This window comes from Microcebus murinus, chromosome 21 (genome assembly GCF_040939455.1).
Source record: "Microcebus murinus isolate Inina chromosome 21, M.murinus_Inina_mat1.0, whole genome shotgun sequence".
NCBI lineage: Eukaryota > Metazoa > Chordata > Mammalia > Primates > Cheirogaleidae > Microcebus > Microcebus murinus.
Window position 1 is genome coordinate 2557526 of NC_134124.1, and position 20101 is coordinate 2577626.

General features: G+C 37.4%; 1 protein-coding gene across 3 annotated transcripts in view; it reads right to left on the reverse strand.

Moving 5' to 3' along the window:
• The window catches only part of AFF4 (ALF transcription elongation factor 4), a 62530-nt gene that overhangs the window by 29690 nt on the left and 12739 nt on the right, over positions 1 to 20101 (reverse strand). The window contains exons 2-6 of one of the 3 annotated variants that reach the window (XM_012762140.3): positions 18507 to 18598; positions 17936 to 18062; positions 15489 to 16283; positions 11789 to 11833; positions 7132 to 7218 (exon numbers count right to left, since the gene is read on the reverse strand). In XM_012762140.3, the coding sequence (XP_012617594.2) occupies positions 7132 to 7218; positions 11789 to 11833; positions 15489 to 16283; positions 17936 to 18058 (1050 nt within the window). In that variant the 5' untranslated portion in view covers positions 18059 to 18062; positions 18507 to 18598. The remainder of the gene's footprint in view (positions 1 to 7131; positions 7219 to 11788; positions 11834 to 15488; positions 16284 to 17935; positions 18063 to 18506; positions 18599 to 20101) is intronic. The other 2 variants (XM_012762143.3, XM_075996033.1) reach the window with 2 other exon arrangements.

Here is a 20101-nt window from a genome sequence, read left to right on the forward strand (position 1 = left end):
TTGGCAAACAGGAATAGAAGGGAAATTTCTTCAACTTAATAAATGACACCTACAAAAAGCCCATAGTGAACATCACGCTTAATGGTAAAAAACTGAATGTTGTCCCGTCTATGATCAAAAATAAGGCAAGAATGTCTTATTTCACCACTGCCGTTCAACACTCTACTAGAGGTTCTAGCCAGTGCAATAAAGCAAGAATATAAAATAAGGCATCCAGTTTTTAAACATTTTATTCATAGATGATACAACCACCTAAATTTAAATTCTATGGTATCTACAAAAATGCTATTAAAATTAAGTAAATATAGCAAGATTACAAGATAAAACATAAAATTATACATCAAATGTATTTCTATAAGATAGCAAGTAAAAATAGGAATCTGAAAATTTTTATAAAATTTCATTTATAATAGTGAAAAATCACATACTTAGATATAACTGACAAAAGATGTGTAAGATTTATATATTGAAAACTACAAAACATTACTGAAAGAAATTAAGTTAGACCTAAATAGAAAGAAATAGGGGTTCACAGATCAGAAGACTCAATATTGTTACGATATCAATTTTTCCCAAATTGATCTGTAGACCCAGTGCAATCCCCATCAAAATCCCAGACTTCTTTGGTTGAAATTGATAAGCTCATCATAAAATTCATATTAAGATTCTTACGGAAATGCAAAGGGCCTACAAAAACCAAAGCAACACTGAACAATATTAATGTAATTGGAGGATTGACGTTGCAGTAATAAGTCCTAAAGTCAGATAATTAAGACAGGGTCATATTGGTACCATGACAAATATGTTAATGAAAAAGAACAAAGTCAAAAATACACTACACATAAATAGTCAGCTGCAATTTCAAAGGCAACTCAATGCAGAGAGAAAAGCTTTTTAAATAAATATGCTGTAATCATTAGATACACACATACAAAAAGATGAACTTCACTGACATCTTATCACAATATACAAAAGTTACCTTAAAATAGATCGTAGGTCTAAATGTAAAACTTAAAACCATAAAAAGTCTGGGAAAGCCAAGCACCTGTATTCCCAGCTACTCAAGAAGCTATGACAGGAGGATCGCTTGAGCCCAGGAGTTCCAGACCAGCCTGGGCAAGAGTGACACCCTGTCTCTACAAAAAAGTTTTAAAACAAATGGTGCATTTAAATGGTACATTAAACTAAATAATATTAATATCAAGAACCACACTAAAAAAAAAAAAGAATTGAACACTCTAAGATTAATACCAGAGACTGGCAGACTAAATAATAAACCAAGACCCAATTATAAGCTGCCTATAAGATCCCTTGAAATATAAAGGCACAGATGGACAAAAAGTAAAACAAAAGAAAATGATAAATGAGGCTACTAATAAGTTAAAAGAAGGCTGGAGTAGTATGAATATCAGACAAAGTAGACTTAACAGCAGCAGAACAAGCATTAACAGCAGAGATAAAGATGAATATCTCATAACGAAAAAAGGATCAATTCATCAGAAAGACACAGGAATATTAAATGTGTATTTACCTACTGACACAGCTTCAAAGTATATGAACTAAAAACTGACAAAACTTTCTGAAAGAAGAAATAAGACAAATCCATTAATACATAAGCAGATATCAAAACTCCTCTCAGTAACTGATGGAATAAGTAGACAGAAAGTCAGTAAAAATACGTAATAGATGACATGGCTGGGTACATGGCTCATGCCTGTAACCCTAGCACTCTGGGAGGCAAAGGAGGAAGATTGCTTGAGGTCAGCAGTTCTAGACCAGCCTGAGCAAGAGCAAGACCCTGTCTCTACTAAAAATAGAAAAATTAGCTGGGCATGGTGGCATGTACCTGTAGTCCCAACTACTAGTAAGGCTGAGGCAAGAGGATTGCTTGAGCCCAGGAGTGGGAGGTTGCAGTGAGCTATGATGATGCCACTGCACTTAGGATGACAAAGTGAGATGACTTAACCACTCTCAACCCAGTTGATATGAGATATATAGAACATACTGTGTCTAGTGAACACGAAATAGTTACCAAGAGACATCATATACAAAGCTGTAAAACAAATTTCAACAAATTTAAAAAGACTGAAATTATACAGTATATATTCTCTGGCAAGAATACAAATACAGGGGGGAGGGGGGCAAGGGAAATATATGTAACCTTAACATTTGTACCCCCATAATATGCTGGAAAAAATTAAAAAAGGAAAAAAAAGAGAAAGAAAAAAAAACGAATATAAATACATTAGAATTCAATAAGAAAATAGTATCTGGAAAATTCTCAAATATTTGAAAATGAAACCACATATTTCTAAATCAGTGCTCTCCAAGCTTTTTGGCACAAGGGACCAGTTTCACAGAACACAATTTTTCCACCAACGGGGGTGAGGGGGAGGGAAGCTCAGGTGGTGATGCAAATGATTGGGAGTGTCTATAAATACAGATAAAGCTTTGCTCCTCCACCCCCACCACTCCCCTCCTGCCTTACAGCCCAGTCCCTAACAGGCCTCAGACTGGCACAACACCACGGCCCAGGGACCGGGGCCTGCGGTTCTAAATAACCCATGAATCAAAGAAGTCACATAGGAAATTAGAAAATCCTTTGTACTGAATATAATAAAAACAGAACATATCAAAATTTGTGGGATATATCTAAAGGAGGGCTTGGAGTGAAAATGATAGCCTTAAATATTTATATTGGAACACATGAAACATTTATAATCAAAGATCTAAGCTTCCATCTTAAAAGGTTAGAAGAGCTAGGCACGTTAGCACATGCCTGTAATCCTAGAACTTTGGGAGGCCGAGGTGGGAGGAACACATGAGGCCTGGAGTTTAAGAAGAGCCTCTGCAAGTTAGGGAGACCCTATCTCTACAAAAAATTTAAAAGTTAGCTGGGTGTAGTGGCATGGGCCTATAGTCCTAGTTATTTGGGAGGCTGGGCAGGAGGCTAGCTTGAGCCCAGGAGTTCAAGGTTATTTTGAGCTATGATTGTACCACTGTATTCCAGCCTGGGTGACCAAGCGAGAAAAAAAGGAAGCAGTAATTAGAATAGCAAATGAAACTCAAAATAAGTAGAAAGAAGAAAATAATCATAATAAAAGCAAAAATCAAAGAAATAGAAAACAGGAAAAGAAAAACAAAAGATGGTTCTTGGGAATGATCAATACAACTGATAAACCTCTAGTGAGACTGAATAAGGAAGAAAAAAAAGAGAAAACACAAATCATCAATATCAGGGGAAAAAAGACTTTACTAGAGATCCTACAGGCATTAAAATATTAAGTATATATTATAAATAACTCTATGCTCATAAATTTGACTACTAATATGAAATAAACAAATTACCACAAGAAGAAATAAAAAATCTGAATAGCTCTCTAGCTATTAATGAAATTGAATTTAATTTTATTTTTTATTTATTTATTTTTTTTGAGACAGAGTCTCACTTTGTTGCCCAGGCTAGAGTGAGTGCCGTGGCGTCAGCCTGGCTCACAGCAACCTCAAACTCCTGGGCTCAAGCAATCCTCCTGCCTCAGCCTCCCGAGTAGCTGGGACTACAGGCATGCGCCACCATGCCCGGCTAATTTTTTGTATATATATTTTAAGTTGGTCAATTAATTTCTTTCAACTTTTGGTAGAGACGGGGTCTCGGTCAGGCTGGTTTCGAACTCCTGACCTTGAGCAATCCGCCCATCTCGGCCTCCCAAAGTGCTAGGATTACAGGCGTGAGCCACCACGCCCGGCCTGAATTTAATTTTATAATCAAAAAACTTCCATGGGGGAGGGGCAGAAACCTACCTAATGGGTATGGCGAATACTAAGCATTACAAAAGCAATCCATGTACCAAAAACATTTGTACCCCCTTAATATTGGCTGGGGGTGGGGAGAATCTACCAATAAAGAACACTACAGGCCCAGACAGCTTCACTAGTGAATTCTAACAGACATTCAAGGAAGAATTAATACAACTATTCAGCAACCTATTTCAGAAAATAGAGATGAAGGAAATACTTCCCTGCTCCTTTTAAGAGACTGCACCAGCCTGATACCAAAACCAAGTAAATACATCATAAGAGAAGAAAAACCTGTCAAACAAGCTCCTCCCACCTCGACCAAAAAAAAAAAAAAAAAAAGGCAAACTCTGAACTGACACTTTAAAAAGAAGACACATGGATGGCCAATAAGCACAGGAAAAGAAGTTCAACATCATCAGTCATATTCAGGAAAATACCAATTAAAACCAAAACAAAATATGGGTTGAATATCCCTTATCTAAAATGCTTGGGACCAGAAGTGTTTCAAATTTTGGATTTTGAAATATCTGCATACATACATATACATATATATGAATATATACATATATTTTTTTAAATGAGGTATCTTGGGAAAGGTACTCAAGTCTAAACATATAGCCTGAAGGTAATTAATTTTACATAATATTTTTAATAATTTTGTGTATGAAACAAAGTTTTAACTGCAACCCATTACATGAGGGGTCAGGAATTTTCCATTTGTGGCATCATGTCAGCATTTCAAATTTTAGAATAGTTCAGGTTTCAGACTTTTGGATTAGGGATGCTCAACTTATACCTCTACATACTCAGTAAGATGGAACTAACACCACCAAATGTAGGCAAGGATGCAGAACAACCGGAACTATTACACACTGCTGGGGGAATGAGGTTGAGGGGAGGAAGGAGCATGTGGTACAACCACTTTGGAAAACAGTTTTCAGTTTATTACAAATTTAACATGCACTTATTGTATGACCTAGCAACTCTACTTTTTACCATATGACCCAGTATTTACCCAAGATAAAAGAAAACCTAAGTCCATACAAAGACATAAATGAACTTTTATAGAGGCTTTTTTTTGTTAACAGCCATATCTAGAAACAACCCAAATGTTCATCTTTAAGTGAATGGATACACAAATTTTGGTATTTCCATATGATAGAATACTAATTGGGAATAAAAAAGAACTACTGATACATTCAAGAATATGGAAGAATTCCAAAAGCATATGCTGAGCAAAAGAAGGCAAACATACAAAAGAAGTACACAATGAATGGATTTCATCTACTTGAAATTCTAGTAAAAGTAAAACTTATTTATAGTAACATAAAATAGGTCAGTAACTGCACGGGGACAGTAATGGAAGCCAAGAGGACTAAAAAAAACAGAGAAGGAATCTGGGGGTCATGAAAGTGCTTTAATAATTGTTTAGGGTGGTGGTTACACAAGTATATAAATCTATCAAAACTATTAACTGTACATTAAATACAGGTGTATTTGTGTATGTAAACAAAGTTGATTTAAATAGTAACAGTGATATGGCACACATACAGACAAAAGTTAAATCTCTACCTCATATCATTAAAAAAAAATTAACATTAAAAAAAAAAAAACTAAAACCACATTAAAAGAAAAACAAGCCCAGGTGTGGTGGCTCATGCCTGTATTCCTAGCACTCTGGGAGGCTGAGGGAAGAGGATCATTTGAGGCCAAGAGTTCACCTCTGTAAGAGCAAGACCCCATCTCTACAAAAATTAGAAAAATTAGCCAGGCCTGATAGTGTGTGCCTGTAGTCACAGTTACTTGGGAGGCTGAGGCAGGAGGATCGCTTGAGCCCAGGAGTCTGAGGTTGCAGTGAGCTAAGATGACACCATTGTACTCTAATCAGGGTGACAGAGCAGGCCTTTGTCTCAAAAATAAGAAAAAGAAAAATAAGAGGGTACGTCTATGATTCTGGAGAAAGAAAAGTCTTCTTTAACAAGACATTAAAAAGCAAGAAATACAAAGAAAGAGAAGGACAAAATTAAAATCTTCTAAACCATTAAACTTAAAAAACAAGCATGTATAAGAAATTATTAGAATCTAGACTGCAAACAAAACAACACAAAGCAAAACAAAAAAAGCCCTCAAAAACTCATTAGGTAAAAGATGCAACCCCAACTATGGGGTAGGGTAGGGCAGCATGAATAGCCAAATTCATCCATACAAAAATTATACAGGTGACGAATGTGTAATGATAGTGAACTTCACTAGTAATCCAGGAAATGGAATGCCATTCTTCACTCGAAAGGTTGCTGTTTAATGATATCAAATGGTGGTGTGCATGCAGAAATAATACGTAATGCCAGCAGGAGTACTAGCTGGCGCAAATCTCATAATCTAACTGTTCCAGTAGTCAGAATATATATTAAATATATACTCTCAATACTCAGCAATTCTATTTTTTGCTTTTTACCCTAAAGAAAATCATATGCACACAAGAAGGCATGAACAAAGACACTCACTAAAGAAAAGTTTATAGAAATAACTTGGTAACAACTTCCATATCAAAGAGAAATGGCTAAATATATAGGGTACATTTATACTATGGATGCAGTTTAAAAGAAATGAAATACTTCTATGTGATAACATGTAAAGGTCTCCAAGACCTATGGCTGACTGATTAGAGATACAGAACAGACATGTGTGGAGAAATAAATGAGAAAATGCTTATATGTGATGATCACATACATCAGTACACAAATGCATATAGAGAGACTTGTAAAGTACATATGAATGGAGCTCTGGTGAGATGGAGCAGGCAGAACTGGGGAAAGGCTATTATTAGGGGTCTGATCAAACTTTCACAAGCAGAATGTATTTTTATATTATTTGTATAAGTAATAATTAATGTTTTTTAAAAAATCAAGGCTGATTTTAGATGAGCTTGGAACTGTTGTCTGAGGAACTTCTTTCCACAGGACACAGTATGATTGCTATGTGCTAGTGGAAAGGGGTTCTTCAAGCAGTGGTGTGAGAGGCCCTCACCACCTCTAGCCCAGAATACCGTAATAGTTGGTAATAAACATCCATGTCTTGTAAGTCTCTCCCCCATAATGCCTTCAAAGCTTTCTTGAGTACCTCTCCATCCAAGATGTTCTCAATTCCCTTACCCTATTTAATTATCTTCATAGCAAATGTCATTACAGAACTTATCTACTTATTCATTTATTGTCTCTCTCCCACTACACTGGGAATGGCAAGACAATTTTAAATTCATAAGATTTTAGTCAAGCCATTTAGAATGTTATTAGAATTTTCTTATAGTATCAAAGACACATTTTATTTACTTACCTTAGTTGGAAAAGGAAATTTGGAAGGTTCTGTTTTGCATGGTGTATGAATAGCCGTTAGAGGGGGAGGCCATGAATGCGTCATCTCCTGAAATGTAATTATTACAGTTTGTTTTCAACCAGGTCAAGGATAAAAATTACACAGCTAAAACCAGATGTGTATTTATAAATACTGGTTTCATGATCGCTCCTCCAAAATTCTACATATTTAGTTATTAAATATTAATTAAGCACAACTGTGTGCCAGGCACTATGGGGTAGGTAATAGGAAAATAAATAAACACTCCTGGCTTTAAGGAGTTTATAGTTAGGATGAGACCTGTGAATAATTACAGAAATCAGCCTGTAATCAAATATAAGGCACATAACAAGACACTACTAAGGAGGAGCTCTGCTGTGGGAGTGAGAGCAGGGAACAATGACGAGGAACACGGCTGGCATGTGCTGTATACCTTCTTTGGGCCAGACACTGCCAAGTGTTTTACATGTTTGTTATTCACTTAGTACTCACAATGACATTATGAGGTACATGCCATCATTATTCTAACTCTGTTTAGGATAAAAATGAAGCAAAGGTTAAGTTATTTATTCAAGGTCACATACTTAGTAAATAATGGACACAAAATTCCATCCTATGAAGTCTGGCCATGCACTAATAGGAAAATTTCGTCAGGTGAAAAAGTCAGAAGAGATATTTCAAGAGCACATGCAAAGGAAGACAGACAGGCAAGGCCCTAAGTCTGATTTCATTCAATGCCTTCTGTCTAATCATATGTCAAATATGTCCAAGTGAGGTTTAGGTAAGATTACAATGTGTATGTTAGAGGAGCTAGAGAGAGCAGTATCAGAATAAGGAGGGAGAATTTTATTTCTGGCATTTAGTTCAAAGTAAGCCATCATACAGATGATTCCAGGCAGCGGAAAAAAAAGAAACAAAAGTAAGCCACCAGGTAGGATTGAGAAAATACATAAATTAAAGGTGGTATAATGCCCAGGAATTTATCCTATAGCTACACCCACACAGCTTTGTAATGATACACATTTAAGGGGCTCACACTTTAAAAATGGAAATGACCTAGGTATTCAATGGGAAAGTTGTCAGAATCAGAATAGAGTCACTAATGTTTAAAGAAAAAAAAAAACCCCGACATATAGAGCTGGGAAAGGCCATGTAGAGAAGGTTCTCATGCTCGTAAGTCTGATAAACAAAAAAGACTCTACAAAATCTACAACCTTGTACAAAGGCCACTGAAACATTACACAAAAACATACTTCTGCAAGGACATCTGCCCAGCAACTGTCCAACCTTGGACTGGCATCACCCTAATTACTAATCTTTGCAGCCAAGGATAATTATTTCAATAACATTTATGTAGTCCTCCTCATTTTTCCTTTAAAAACCTTTCTCTTCATTTAACTCCTGAATATGCACATAGTTTACTATGGCACAGATATTCCCATTGCAGTACTCTATTCCCAAATAAATATCTTTTTTTTTTGATTCATAAGTATAGTGAAGTTCCTCAAGCTATGTGTAGCTTGAGTTAAGTTCCCATACATAGCTTGAAGAACTTAACTATACTTAAGATAGAAGAGAAGACACAAAGTTTCCAAAGGGGCAGAGAAAGAGAAGCAAGAAAGGTAGATGGGAGATAAAAACAATGAAGCATAACAGTCAAGGAAAGAACAATCCTTCTAGAAGGAATGGTCGAAGTTACTTCGGTTGACACCAACAACACAGTACTGATTAAATAAATTATCAGACACCTATATAATGGAACAAGCAGCAGACATTAAAATGAGAAATTTAACTACTGATATGAAATGATGTCCATAGTATTTTGTTAAGTTCATACAAATTATAGTCTATGTCCTAGTAAATGTTTATAACTATCTTTGGGCAATAGACAGAAGGAGAAAGAAACAAGGACATTTAATACAGTCTCTACTAGTTGAGCCTCTTAAAACAGTCATCTGCACAAAATTGGTCTTTACCTCTTACAATGCTTTAATTTTAATAGCATTTAGCCTCCTAATACTATATAGGTGACTATTTCTTATACCCTGTTCTAGAATGTCAGCTTAAAAGCACAACATTATTATCACTGTATCCACAGTACTTGACACATAGAGGTGCTCAATTAGCACACCTTCAACTCGCAAATGACTTCTTTCAATAAATGTACTTTTAGGTTAAAAATTTAAGTTCATGATGACTAACAAACAGTACGACTAACAAACATGAAGAAAACATGAGGGGAATGCAGACCGGAAGTTCTCTACATACTGTGGAAAGTGAAACAAAAACTCATATACCTCAGGTTTTTAGCACTGGTATTTTCTATCTCAAATATCAAAATACTCTCAATTGAAAATCTATTTAATTTTCCAACTATCATTAAATGACTAAGCACCTACTAACTCAAGGCCATGTGCCAAGCCCCTGTATATACAAAATGTAGATGTCAGTAACATCAAAGAGATAATTAAATGTAAGAAAATCTTCCAGGTACTAAAATTTCATACACTGTTTAAGATTCAGGGGAAAAGATATATGTTCCCTTAAACCTTTTATATACACGGCAACTACAAAAATGAACGCTATGTGAGATTCAAAGGAACTAGTCATCCCTGTGGCCTGATACTCTGATACAGGGAAAAAAAGGATTTCATTGGGATTCTAAGAAAAAACAGAGGTGGGGTACAGCGGCTCATTCCTATAATCCCAACGCATTGGAAGGCGGGGCAAGAGGATTTGAGGCCAGGAGTTGGAGACCAACCTGGGCAAAAGGTGAGACCCTATCTCCACAAAAAAAATCAAAAAATTAGCCACACATGGTAGCATGCACCTGCACTCTTAGCTATTCCAGAGGCTGAGGCACTACAGGAATTTGAGGTTGCAGTGAGCTATAACTGCACCACTGCACTGCAGCCTGGGCAACAGATGTAAGTATCATTCATAAATAAATAAGAAAAAATAGAATGTATATATAACTGAAAGAGAAGGGGAAACCCATTCCAATAAAGTTTACTTTAAGGAGGTGAAGTATATGGCTTAGGGGAATAAATTTGACAAAAGCAGTCCATCAGTAATGGAAAATGTTAGGACTGGTCTGTGGAAGGTCAAGAATGTCAACTTTGGACAGTATTCTGTCTATGAGTCTTTAGGGAGCCACTGAAAATCTCGAAGAAAAAAATTTATGAAGACCAAGGACTGAAGTAAAGAATCTGGCAGCAATGCAGAAGACAAATAAGCAGGGAGATTTTGGAGGCAGAGAGGCACAGTGAGGATACTGTGTTCTAATGATTCAAGCTCCAGGTGGCAGAAATGAAAAGAATGAAATACATATCTTCCCCCCAAAATTTCAAAGTCTACATCCAGCTCTGTGATTAAATAGAATATGGGAGAAAGAAGTCAGAGATAATTAGGATTCCACACTTACAAGCATGGGAGAATGGTGGCATTACTGATGGAAGGAAGTCTGAGAAGTATGACTTCAGACCTACTGAATTTGAAGCAAAGAGAAATCTAAATGGAAATTCAGCTTAAAAAAAAACAAAAACAAACAATTAAGAGACTTAAACCAAAACACAAAGGAGGCCAAAGCAGGAGAGGAGACTGAACAGGTATCTTTTTAAGCCAAGAAGGGTGGAAAGGCAAGTCAGAGCAGAAAGAAAAGAGGATGCTAGAAGAATGTGCCCATACTTAAGAAAGAAGACACAAAGGCTCCAAAAAGGCAGAGAAAGAAAGCCAAGAAAGGTGGATAGGAAATAAAAACAATGAAGCATAACAGCCAAGGAAAAAAGAATTTTTCTAGAAGGAAAAAAATACAAGACTATTAACAGCGGAGTCAAGAAAATAAGAAGCCAAATGAAGTCCCTGAGTGAGGGGAAGACAATGACCTTAGAGAACAGATTCAGCAAAATGGTGGAGGCAAAAGGGAGATTAGAGTGGGCTAAAGGAAGGAATGGGTGAGAACACAGTTGGAGCAGCCAAGGCAGGTAGTCTTTCAAGAGAATATGCAAGGAAATCCGAGTATAGACCAAATTCAGGAGGCTCACAAAAAATTCAAAGTAGTACAAGGAATATGTAACTAACAGTTTTCTCTACTAAACAGAAAGCAGTCCTCAGTACTCAATAATTTACTGGACTTTTTCCAATAGAGGAATGTACTTTTTGGTTATGTGTTAATTTTAAACATATTCCATTAAACATCCAAAATATGTAGCACTCCATAGGAGGTCTATTACTGTAGTAGTATTTGAGTAGTATGTACACACAAATTACAAAGCAAGGTGTTTTCATTCTAAATACTGAAATTTTTTTTAGCACTTCTAATTATTAACTGATAAGCCTGAGAAAGTGCAGCTATATTTAGTTTCTACCTCTTTTCAAGACAAACTCTTAAGACTGGGATTTGTGTCACTTAAAATCAAAAACCCTCCAACTCTTTGAAGGCAAATAGTAAAGTAAACAAACCACGTGATTCAGAATCTAAGCATAAACAGAACAGAGTCAATTATTTATGACGGACACAATCAAGTTATACACAATATGTTGCTTCAGATCCTTTGTGAAATACAGATGGAAGGGTGGGTATGAGAATGGCAGACGATCATAATTTTTAAAGAATTGAAATGATTAAAAAAAAACTTACTTTTAGAATTTCATCCACACAGCTCACATCACCAGAAGCTGATGCCTTAAGAAAGACAAAAAGAAGCACACATTAATTAGATCTGGAGGAATTTATACTAGATTTTTAGTATTTGCTTCACAGATTTAAAAATATTGTAGGCTGGGTGTGGTGGCTCACACCTGTAATCCTAGCTCTCTGGGAGGCCGAGGCGGGCGGATTGCTTGAGGTCAGGAGTTCAAAACCAGCCTGAGCAAGAGCGAGACCCTGTCTCTCCTATAAATACAAAGAAATTAATTGGCCGACTAATATATATAGAAAAAATTAGCCAGGCATGGTGGCGCATGCCTGTAGTCCCAGCTACTCGGGAGGCTGAGGCAGGAGGATTGCTTGAGCCCAGGAGGAGTTTGAGGTTGCTGCAAGCTAGGCTGACGCCACAGCACTCACTCTAGCCTGGGCAACAAAGTGAGACTCTGTCTCAGGAAAAAAAAATATCATAATAAGTGTTTATGATCCCACTACTCTAAAGAGTAGTTAGAATCTTTGGACTAATTTCCCTAAATACAAATATTTCAAGCACCAAAAAATTTTAATTACCGAACTATACACAGCTTGAGGAACTTTATATTTTTCAAAGGTTTTAAAATTTTTATCTTTCTTATACTTTAGAGATTGGGAATAATTTTTAAAATGTAATTTTTCAGGTGAGCAGTTTATTTATATACAAAATGTACCATGATACTGAGATACATCAATTCACATAAACTAACAGAGTATTATTGAAAGATTACTTGTCTAGAACATGGACACTTTACATAGTCTTTCTTAAATCACTTAACAGGGTTAAGTCGCTTGTTCTATGGCAGCAGTCCTCAACCTTTTTGGCACCAGGGACAGGTTGTTTCATTAAAGACAGTTTTTTCACAGATGGGGGTGGGGGCTGGGGGATGGTTTCAGGATGATTCAAGCGCATTACATTTATTGTGCAGTCGAACCTCTCTGCTAATGATAATCTGTATTTTCAGCCACTTCCCAGCACTAGCATCACCGCCTCAGATCATCAGGCATTAGATTTTCACTGGGAGCATGTAACCTAGATCCCTCCCACGTGCAGTTTACAGTAGGGTTCCTGCTTCTATGAGAATCTACTGCTGATCTGACAGGAGGTGGAGCTTATGTGGTGATACAGGCGATGGGGAGCGGCTGTAAATACAGGTGAAGTTCATTCACCACTGCTCACCTCCTCTTGCTGAGTGGCCTTGTTCCTAACAGGCCATGGACCAGTACTGGTCCTCAGCCCAGGGCTCTAGGGAGGCTGAACAGACACTTAAGAACTTAAAAAGGAGTAATATAAATAATGATATGATAATACATGTGAAAATACCGATGAAATGAATACATTTCTAGAAAATAAAAATTGCCAAAATTGGCACAAAAATGACTGAAAATGTGAAAACCCATTAAGAAACTGAAATGATTTTAGAATCTCTTCCCGTAAAGTCTCAGACCCAAATTTTACAAATGTATTCTACCAACTTCCATGGAGCAATCTCTACCTTAAATGAGCTGCTTCAGAAAATAGAAAAAAAGAGAAAACACTGCTTGACTTAAGGTTACTTAATTTTGAAATGTGGAATATGCACTGTATGTACAGATAAAGAAAAAACAGGCCAGTTTCTCTTATCAACATGGATGCTAAACTCCTAAATAAAATGTTATCTAATCAAATCCAAAAGTGTATTAAAACTATCTCATGGTAAAGTCATTCACTGCATTAACGGATTGTGTAAGAGGTTGCTAGTGCTCAGCCATCTCTCTGTTCTCCTCCTGTGAACACATCCAGGCTATGTTTCCCAGCCACCTGACAACCAGGTGGAGACCATGAGACTAGTCCTTGCCAATGGAATGTGAGTAGAAGCGAATCTAATTTTCTGGCTCATGAAAACAGCAGGATTTTCTAAAAGCAATGAAGACTCAATGTCACACTCAGGTGGGACAGAGGGGGGAACCCCACATTTAAAAAGTAGGACCTTGGATCTCCTGTAAAAGTCAAATGGCTTTTTATTTAATTTATTTACTTTAATTTTTTTTTTTTTTTTTTGAAGACAGAGTCTCGTCTCACTTTATTGCCCAGGCTAGAGTGCCATGGCGTCAGCATAGCTCACGGCAACCTCAAACTCCTGGGCTTAAGCAATCCTTCTGTCTCAGCCTCCCAAGTAGCTGGGACTACAGGCATGCACCACCATGCCTGGCTAATATTTTCTATACATTTTTAGTTGTCCAGCTAATTTCTTTCTATTTTTAGTACAGACGAGGTCTCACTCTTGCTCAGGCTGGTTTCGAACTCCTGACCTTGAGCAATCCTCCCATCTCCCAGAGTGCTAGGATTACAGGCATGAGCCACCACGCATGGCCTCAGAAAGCTTTTTCAAAGTTAAGATCATTCAGGTTTTGTTTCAGTGACGGGCCTTATGATCAGATCCATGTGATTAGGCTGAATTCATTACCACTGAGACAAAAGTTGAGTGGAAGGATATTCTTGGTACTGGCACACAGAAACTGTTATTACTCAAACGTAAATCAAGAGCCTGTAACTTTAGTCCTCAGCATGTAGCACGTTCACTCATCTGTCCTTGTCCTCACCACCTGCCTTGTGGGTAACCTGTCTGCATATTTTCTCTCGCCAGGGGATGGGCAGGACTGTCTCCACAGCCTTGGGGTGGAGCCCCATTTTCTCACCCGGCAAATGACCTGGGTGCACTTGACCAGGGCCAGGCAGCACTCAGCTTTCACGCTTCTGCGGGACAGAATGGTTCCTGGTCGGGGAAGGACTCAACCTCTGAGTGCACCTGTCCCTGCCCATCAATGCCAGCCGTGGAGTTGAGGCCCCTGCAAAGTGAACCCCGACTCCACACGCGCAGGGCCGAGGCGAGGAGGCAGTCCTGCCCAGGCTGCTCTCCATGCCTGCGACCAGGAGAGGTGCGCTGCCGGCTTGCTCGGTCAGGAAACACTTGGAAGGAAGGGGTTGGGGACCACAGTTCTAAGGCACAAACATGAATTAGAGATCTGAACTTAAGTCTAACTCTAAAGATCATGTTGTTTAAAGAATGAACAAATTACCAATTTACTGTTCTCTTGAGAGGAGTAATCAGATGACAAATGCCAGTAACAATGAGTTTCCCAAGGCCACAGGAAAAATCTTTTATATGTTCTCAAAACAGCATTATAAACTCTGTAAATTTCTAACCATCAGTATGAATCTGCAGCAGCTGTTTCAATCCTTTAAATATGACTGAGGAAATGATCAAACATTACTACCTCCATGAACCTGAAAGTCCCAACATTTACCACCATAAACCATGGCCCACATCTCATTCACGAGAATCTCTATGAGAACAGAGGTGTTGATTTGCTTTTTAAACGAAAGAAAGATATGTTATTTCACAAAATCAACAGGAGGAAACGTAAGGTACTGCTGGATTATGCTTTTATTCTATAACTGACTTGTCATTTTAATATTTAAAATCATGAATGCCATATTTCCCAAGAGGGGAAGCTAAAAGCTCAATGGATCCACTTGAGAGTCACTCACAAGTCTTTAAACTTTTTTTTCATCTTTAAACTTTTATACTCTTTACTAGTAAGGCAAAGGGCGGTTCGAGTTCAATCCTAATTTCACAGTCTACTGCTTCACACAATCACAATGCTAAGTGTGACTTACATCCAGTGGCTGTGAAGGTATTTTCAGCTTGGTGAGATGTGCCTTGGTGCTGGGCTTCAGCTCAGTCATGCTGTTGCCATGGGATTGGCTACTGTAGTGCTCAGAGGACAGCTTTGGTTCCATGGACTCCTGTCCATCCATGGGCCGCACGTAGGCAGTGGGCTTCTGCAACATCGAACTGGACTTCGACATCAGCGAAGGTGGGAAAGACTGGCTTGAGTGCTGCCCACTGGAAAAGGGTACACGGGAAGGAGAATCCCAGTTTGCATCAGGGTCCCGAGGTGACTTGGAACGCTGGTGTTCCTTGCTATGGTGATCATTCCCATGAGACCTGGAATGACTGGAACTTAGTGAAGAAACAGCCTGGGGTTTTCCAGGGCTGGAAGAGCGTGCTTTGGAGTATTCTGATCCATGCTGGCCTTTTTTACGGCTACTACTCCCACTACTGCTATATGAGTCGCGGTCATGCCTCTGGCTACTACTGTTAGTGCCACTACTGCCACCTGCACTGGTCCGTTGGCTACTATGTCCACTCTGTAAGCCTGAGGACCGTTTCTGAGACTGAGAAGTACTGGGTGCAGGTCCTACTGGAGTCCATTTGCTACTCTGATGAGAGCCTCCATGTCTCTGTTCAAAGAAATTTGGGTTAGATTTTTCATCTGCTGTCGGTGGTACTGTAGGCTTGGGAATTGCAACAAGCTTTGGTATAGCTCTGTCTCCTATGAAATCCTTCATTTCATCGTAGTTTCCAAGCATACTCTGAATACGACTTGATAACTTATCTTCTTTGCTAGTCTACAAAAAAAAGTGAAATAAAATTATACAATTAGTATAATCAGAAAGAAAATATGCTTCTACATGAATTTTCCAAATTTCAAATGGAAAGGGACTTTTCAAAGGCAGAACATCACCTCATATTTTAAAGTTAACACCTAGAAGCAAACTCCAAATATATATATAGTGGAAAAAATTCATTTAAAAGTGTCTAAAAGGCTAGGTACGGTGGCTCACGCCTGTAATCCTAGCTCTCTGGGAGGCCAAGGCGAGTGGATCGCCCAAGGTCAGGAGTTTGAGACCAGCCTGAGCAAGGGCGAGATGCCGTCTCTACTATAAACAGAAAGAAATTAATTAGCCAATATATATAAAAAAAATTAGCCGGACATGGTGGTACATGCCTGTAGTCCCAGCTACTCGGGAGGCTGAGGCAGAAGGATTGCTTGAGGCTAGGAGTTTGAGGTTGATGTGAGCTAGGCTGATGCCACGGCACTCACTCTAGCCTGCGCAACAAAGTGAGAGTCTGTCTGAAAAAAATTTAAAAAAATAAAAGTGTCTAAAAATAGCCATGCTAAAATATAAACATTCAATAGGACATATATACAATAGCTTCCAGGAGGGGGAAAAAACCAAATTTCACCAACAAACATACTGAAACAGCAGTAAAAATCTTTTAAAGAACAAAAGGGTAATCTGTCTTTATGTATATATATATATATATATATATATATATATATATATTAGTTGTCCAATTAATTTCTTTCTATTTTTAGTAGAGATGGGGTCTTGCTCTTGCTCAGGCTGGTTTCAAACACTTGACCTTGAGTGATCCACCCGCCTTGGCCTCCCAGAGTGCTAGGATTACAGGCGTGGGCCACTGCGCCCAGCCAGTAATCTGTCTGTATGTAATTAAGTCCCTGGCCAGCAGAATAGCCAGCCAAATAATTTGTCAGTCTAAGAAAACATTATATTCCTTATAATTCAATGTTATAGTTAATTAGAAGCAACAACAAAAATTTAGTGAAATAAGTTATAACCAACTGTCTAGTATAACAGAAAAAGAATTTGATACTGAAGACACATTTATTCAAACATATTAATAGTCTCAATAGTCTCTGAAACTAAGTAAACTAAGCAAGCACATGGCAAGAAACAAGGAGAAACAAAAGTATCTATGAAATATCCATCTTTTATTGACATTATACTCAAAGAACACCTGGAAAACAACAGACAATGCAAACTGAGTCACAAAATTTTAATTTAATTCGAGACTCAGAAAGATGAAATGCCTGCCCATGGTCAGCTAGGAGTACAGAGATGAATATTTGGGCCAATTCTGACCACATTTCAGAGTACAGGACAGCAATGGGAGGGGGGCTGGATGAGGACGTGTAGGGCACTGGTAATGCTCAATTTCTTGACCTGAGTACTGATTATATAAAGTTGCTCACATTGTGAAAATTATTTAATTCATAATACTTATTTTGTGTATTTTTCTGTGCACACATATTCCATGGAAAGTTTGCCCTAAAAAAGTATGTTCTACTTAGAGGACGGGAAAAAACTGTGGTATTCATAATAATTCTATTCTAATATAAAAGTTCGAATTTAAAACATTTTAAAAGCAAAAATGTCATGCTAATGGGAAAAAAAAAGTTCAAAAGACAACTTACCACTTTGTACGGCTCAGCAAAGAGAGGAGAGCTAGGTGGGAAGGCGTCTTCACCCTGCTGAATTTCCTGATTCCGCCTTTCCCGTTCTTTCATACGCAGCACATTCCGGTCTTCACGGTTCATGTTGCTATAGAAAGAAATAAAATTTTTACATCACAAAAATAAAAGGAAAAATTAAATTTTCTGTACTGATTTTGTCAGGTTAACACTTCAATCGGAGATTCCCTTTTGATTATCAAGTAATAACAGGCATTAGTGCTGAAGGTGGGTTTTGGCAATGGTTTTTCCACAACTATCCACAGAAGAGATACTAGCCCAGAATATAAGAACCCACCCCATCCAAAGACTTTACGTTACCAATTTTTAAAATACTCTGCTAGCGAAAAGCTAAAACTTATACATTCAGAGGGAAGGTGGTATTTAAACCCAAATCCTCAATATTTCCTATAAGCCTTTCATGGCTTACTCTTCAGATATCTAACTACTCTTGGCCTTCAAAAGCATATAACCCACTCCCACCTACCACCCCTTCCCCCCCAGGGTCCAGTTCTTTTCTCTACTTTGCATCTACCTTATCTTGATTTCTTTTTGTCCCAAACACAGCTTCCTTGGTGTCCATCCTTATGGCAGTTTGACCTCAGCTTTGTTGTTGCTCTAGATTCCCTAAAAAACGACATTTCTGCTCTAAATATATTAATATTTCAATTAACACCTCAATAAATGGCAAAACTGAGGCTTTCAGTAATAGAATCTAAAATTAACTGGGATTAGTAATAGTAATTAAAATTACATTGAAAAAGAAAAAGCCTTTGAAGGGAAAACGAGAGTGGCATCTCTACAATCATGATGGTATCTCACATTTTCACTGGAATAAACCAAGGGAAATAGCTTATTTTTAGCAGAAACGATCTTGGTTAAATAGTTAGTGATGATAAAGGTTGTTAAACCCTGGGACAAGGGATTGATTACCAGGGACTCTGTAACAACCTTCAATGATTTTGTTTAAAGAAACAAAAGTTTTAAAAGTCCTATTGGAGCTCAAAGGGAAAAATCAGATTATACGTGTGAAACATATATTCTGTAACTCACAAATCAAGGCAGAACATTAAAGTTAATTAGTTTTGGGGGAAACTGTAATTATAATACTATATTCTTGAGGACCTTTTATCAGTTATTAGAACAGTGAAAGCAAACATCCAAAAATAAAACTTCCTGATTCACACAATTTAGTATTTCACAAATAAATCAATTTAATGTTAGGAACAAAAGAATGTTGTGTTTGAATGTGTATTCAAGTTGTTTTTTACTTGTACTATGTTCTCATAAGCTTAAACAATATAAGCTATTGCCAGGTACAGAAACAGTGCAATTTCTATGGTTTCCCTAGCACTTAGCACCTTATACCACACAAAATATTTTAATCTTTCTTTAATGTACACCACAAAACATCTATACTTAAGTATTCAGTGAATAAAACCAAAGAACATATCCAAAGAAATAGAATTTATAGACTGTGTAAAGAAAAAAAAATACAACCAAAGAACATATTATCCTCCAGGATATTTGAACCAACTAATAATTTTATATCACTAACAAGTTTCAAATAGGCCTCCTAAGCTATGATATTGCCAACATATAAAATTATTTATATGAGTCTAAATTTCCTAAATGCAAGTCCTGAAATATCAGAAAACCACCAAAAACTTCTTCAAAATATAGATTTAATTTTATATATTCAATAGCACTAAAAGCCAAGAAACATTTGTTGTAAGAACAGATATGATTCTTATAATAAATTTTTTCTATAATTCAATGGCAAAGAAACTTTTTCTAATAAAAGTGATCCAGCTGAATATTTCCTTTTAAAAAGGCTGCCAGGAAGCTCATTACCAAATTAACTCACTGCTTGTAAGAATTAATATCCCAGTTACAGCTCTTATTCTCTTTTTCCTGACCTATTTTTTTTTTTAAATTTAATTTATGGGTTCCATTTCTTTCCTCCTGTGTTTTTTGTTTTGTTTTGTTTTGAGACAGAGTCTCGCTTTGTTGCCCAGGCTAGAGTGAGTGCCGTGGCGTCAGCCTAGCTCACAGCAACCTCAAACTCCTGGGCTCAAGCAATCCTCCTGCCTCAGCCTCCCGAGTAGCTGGGACTACAGGCATGCGCCA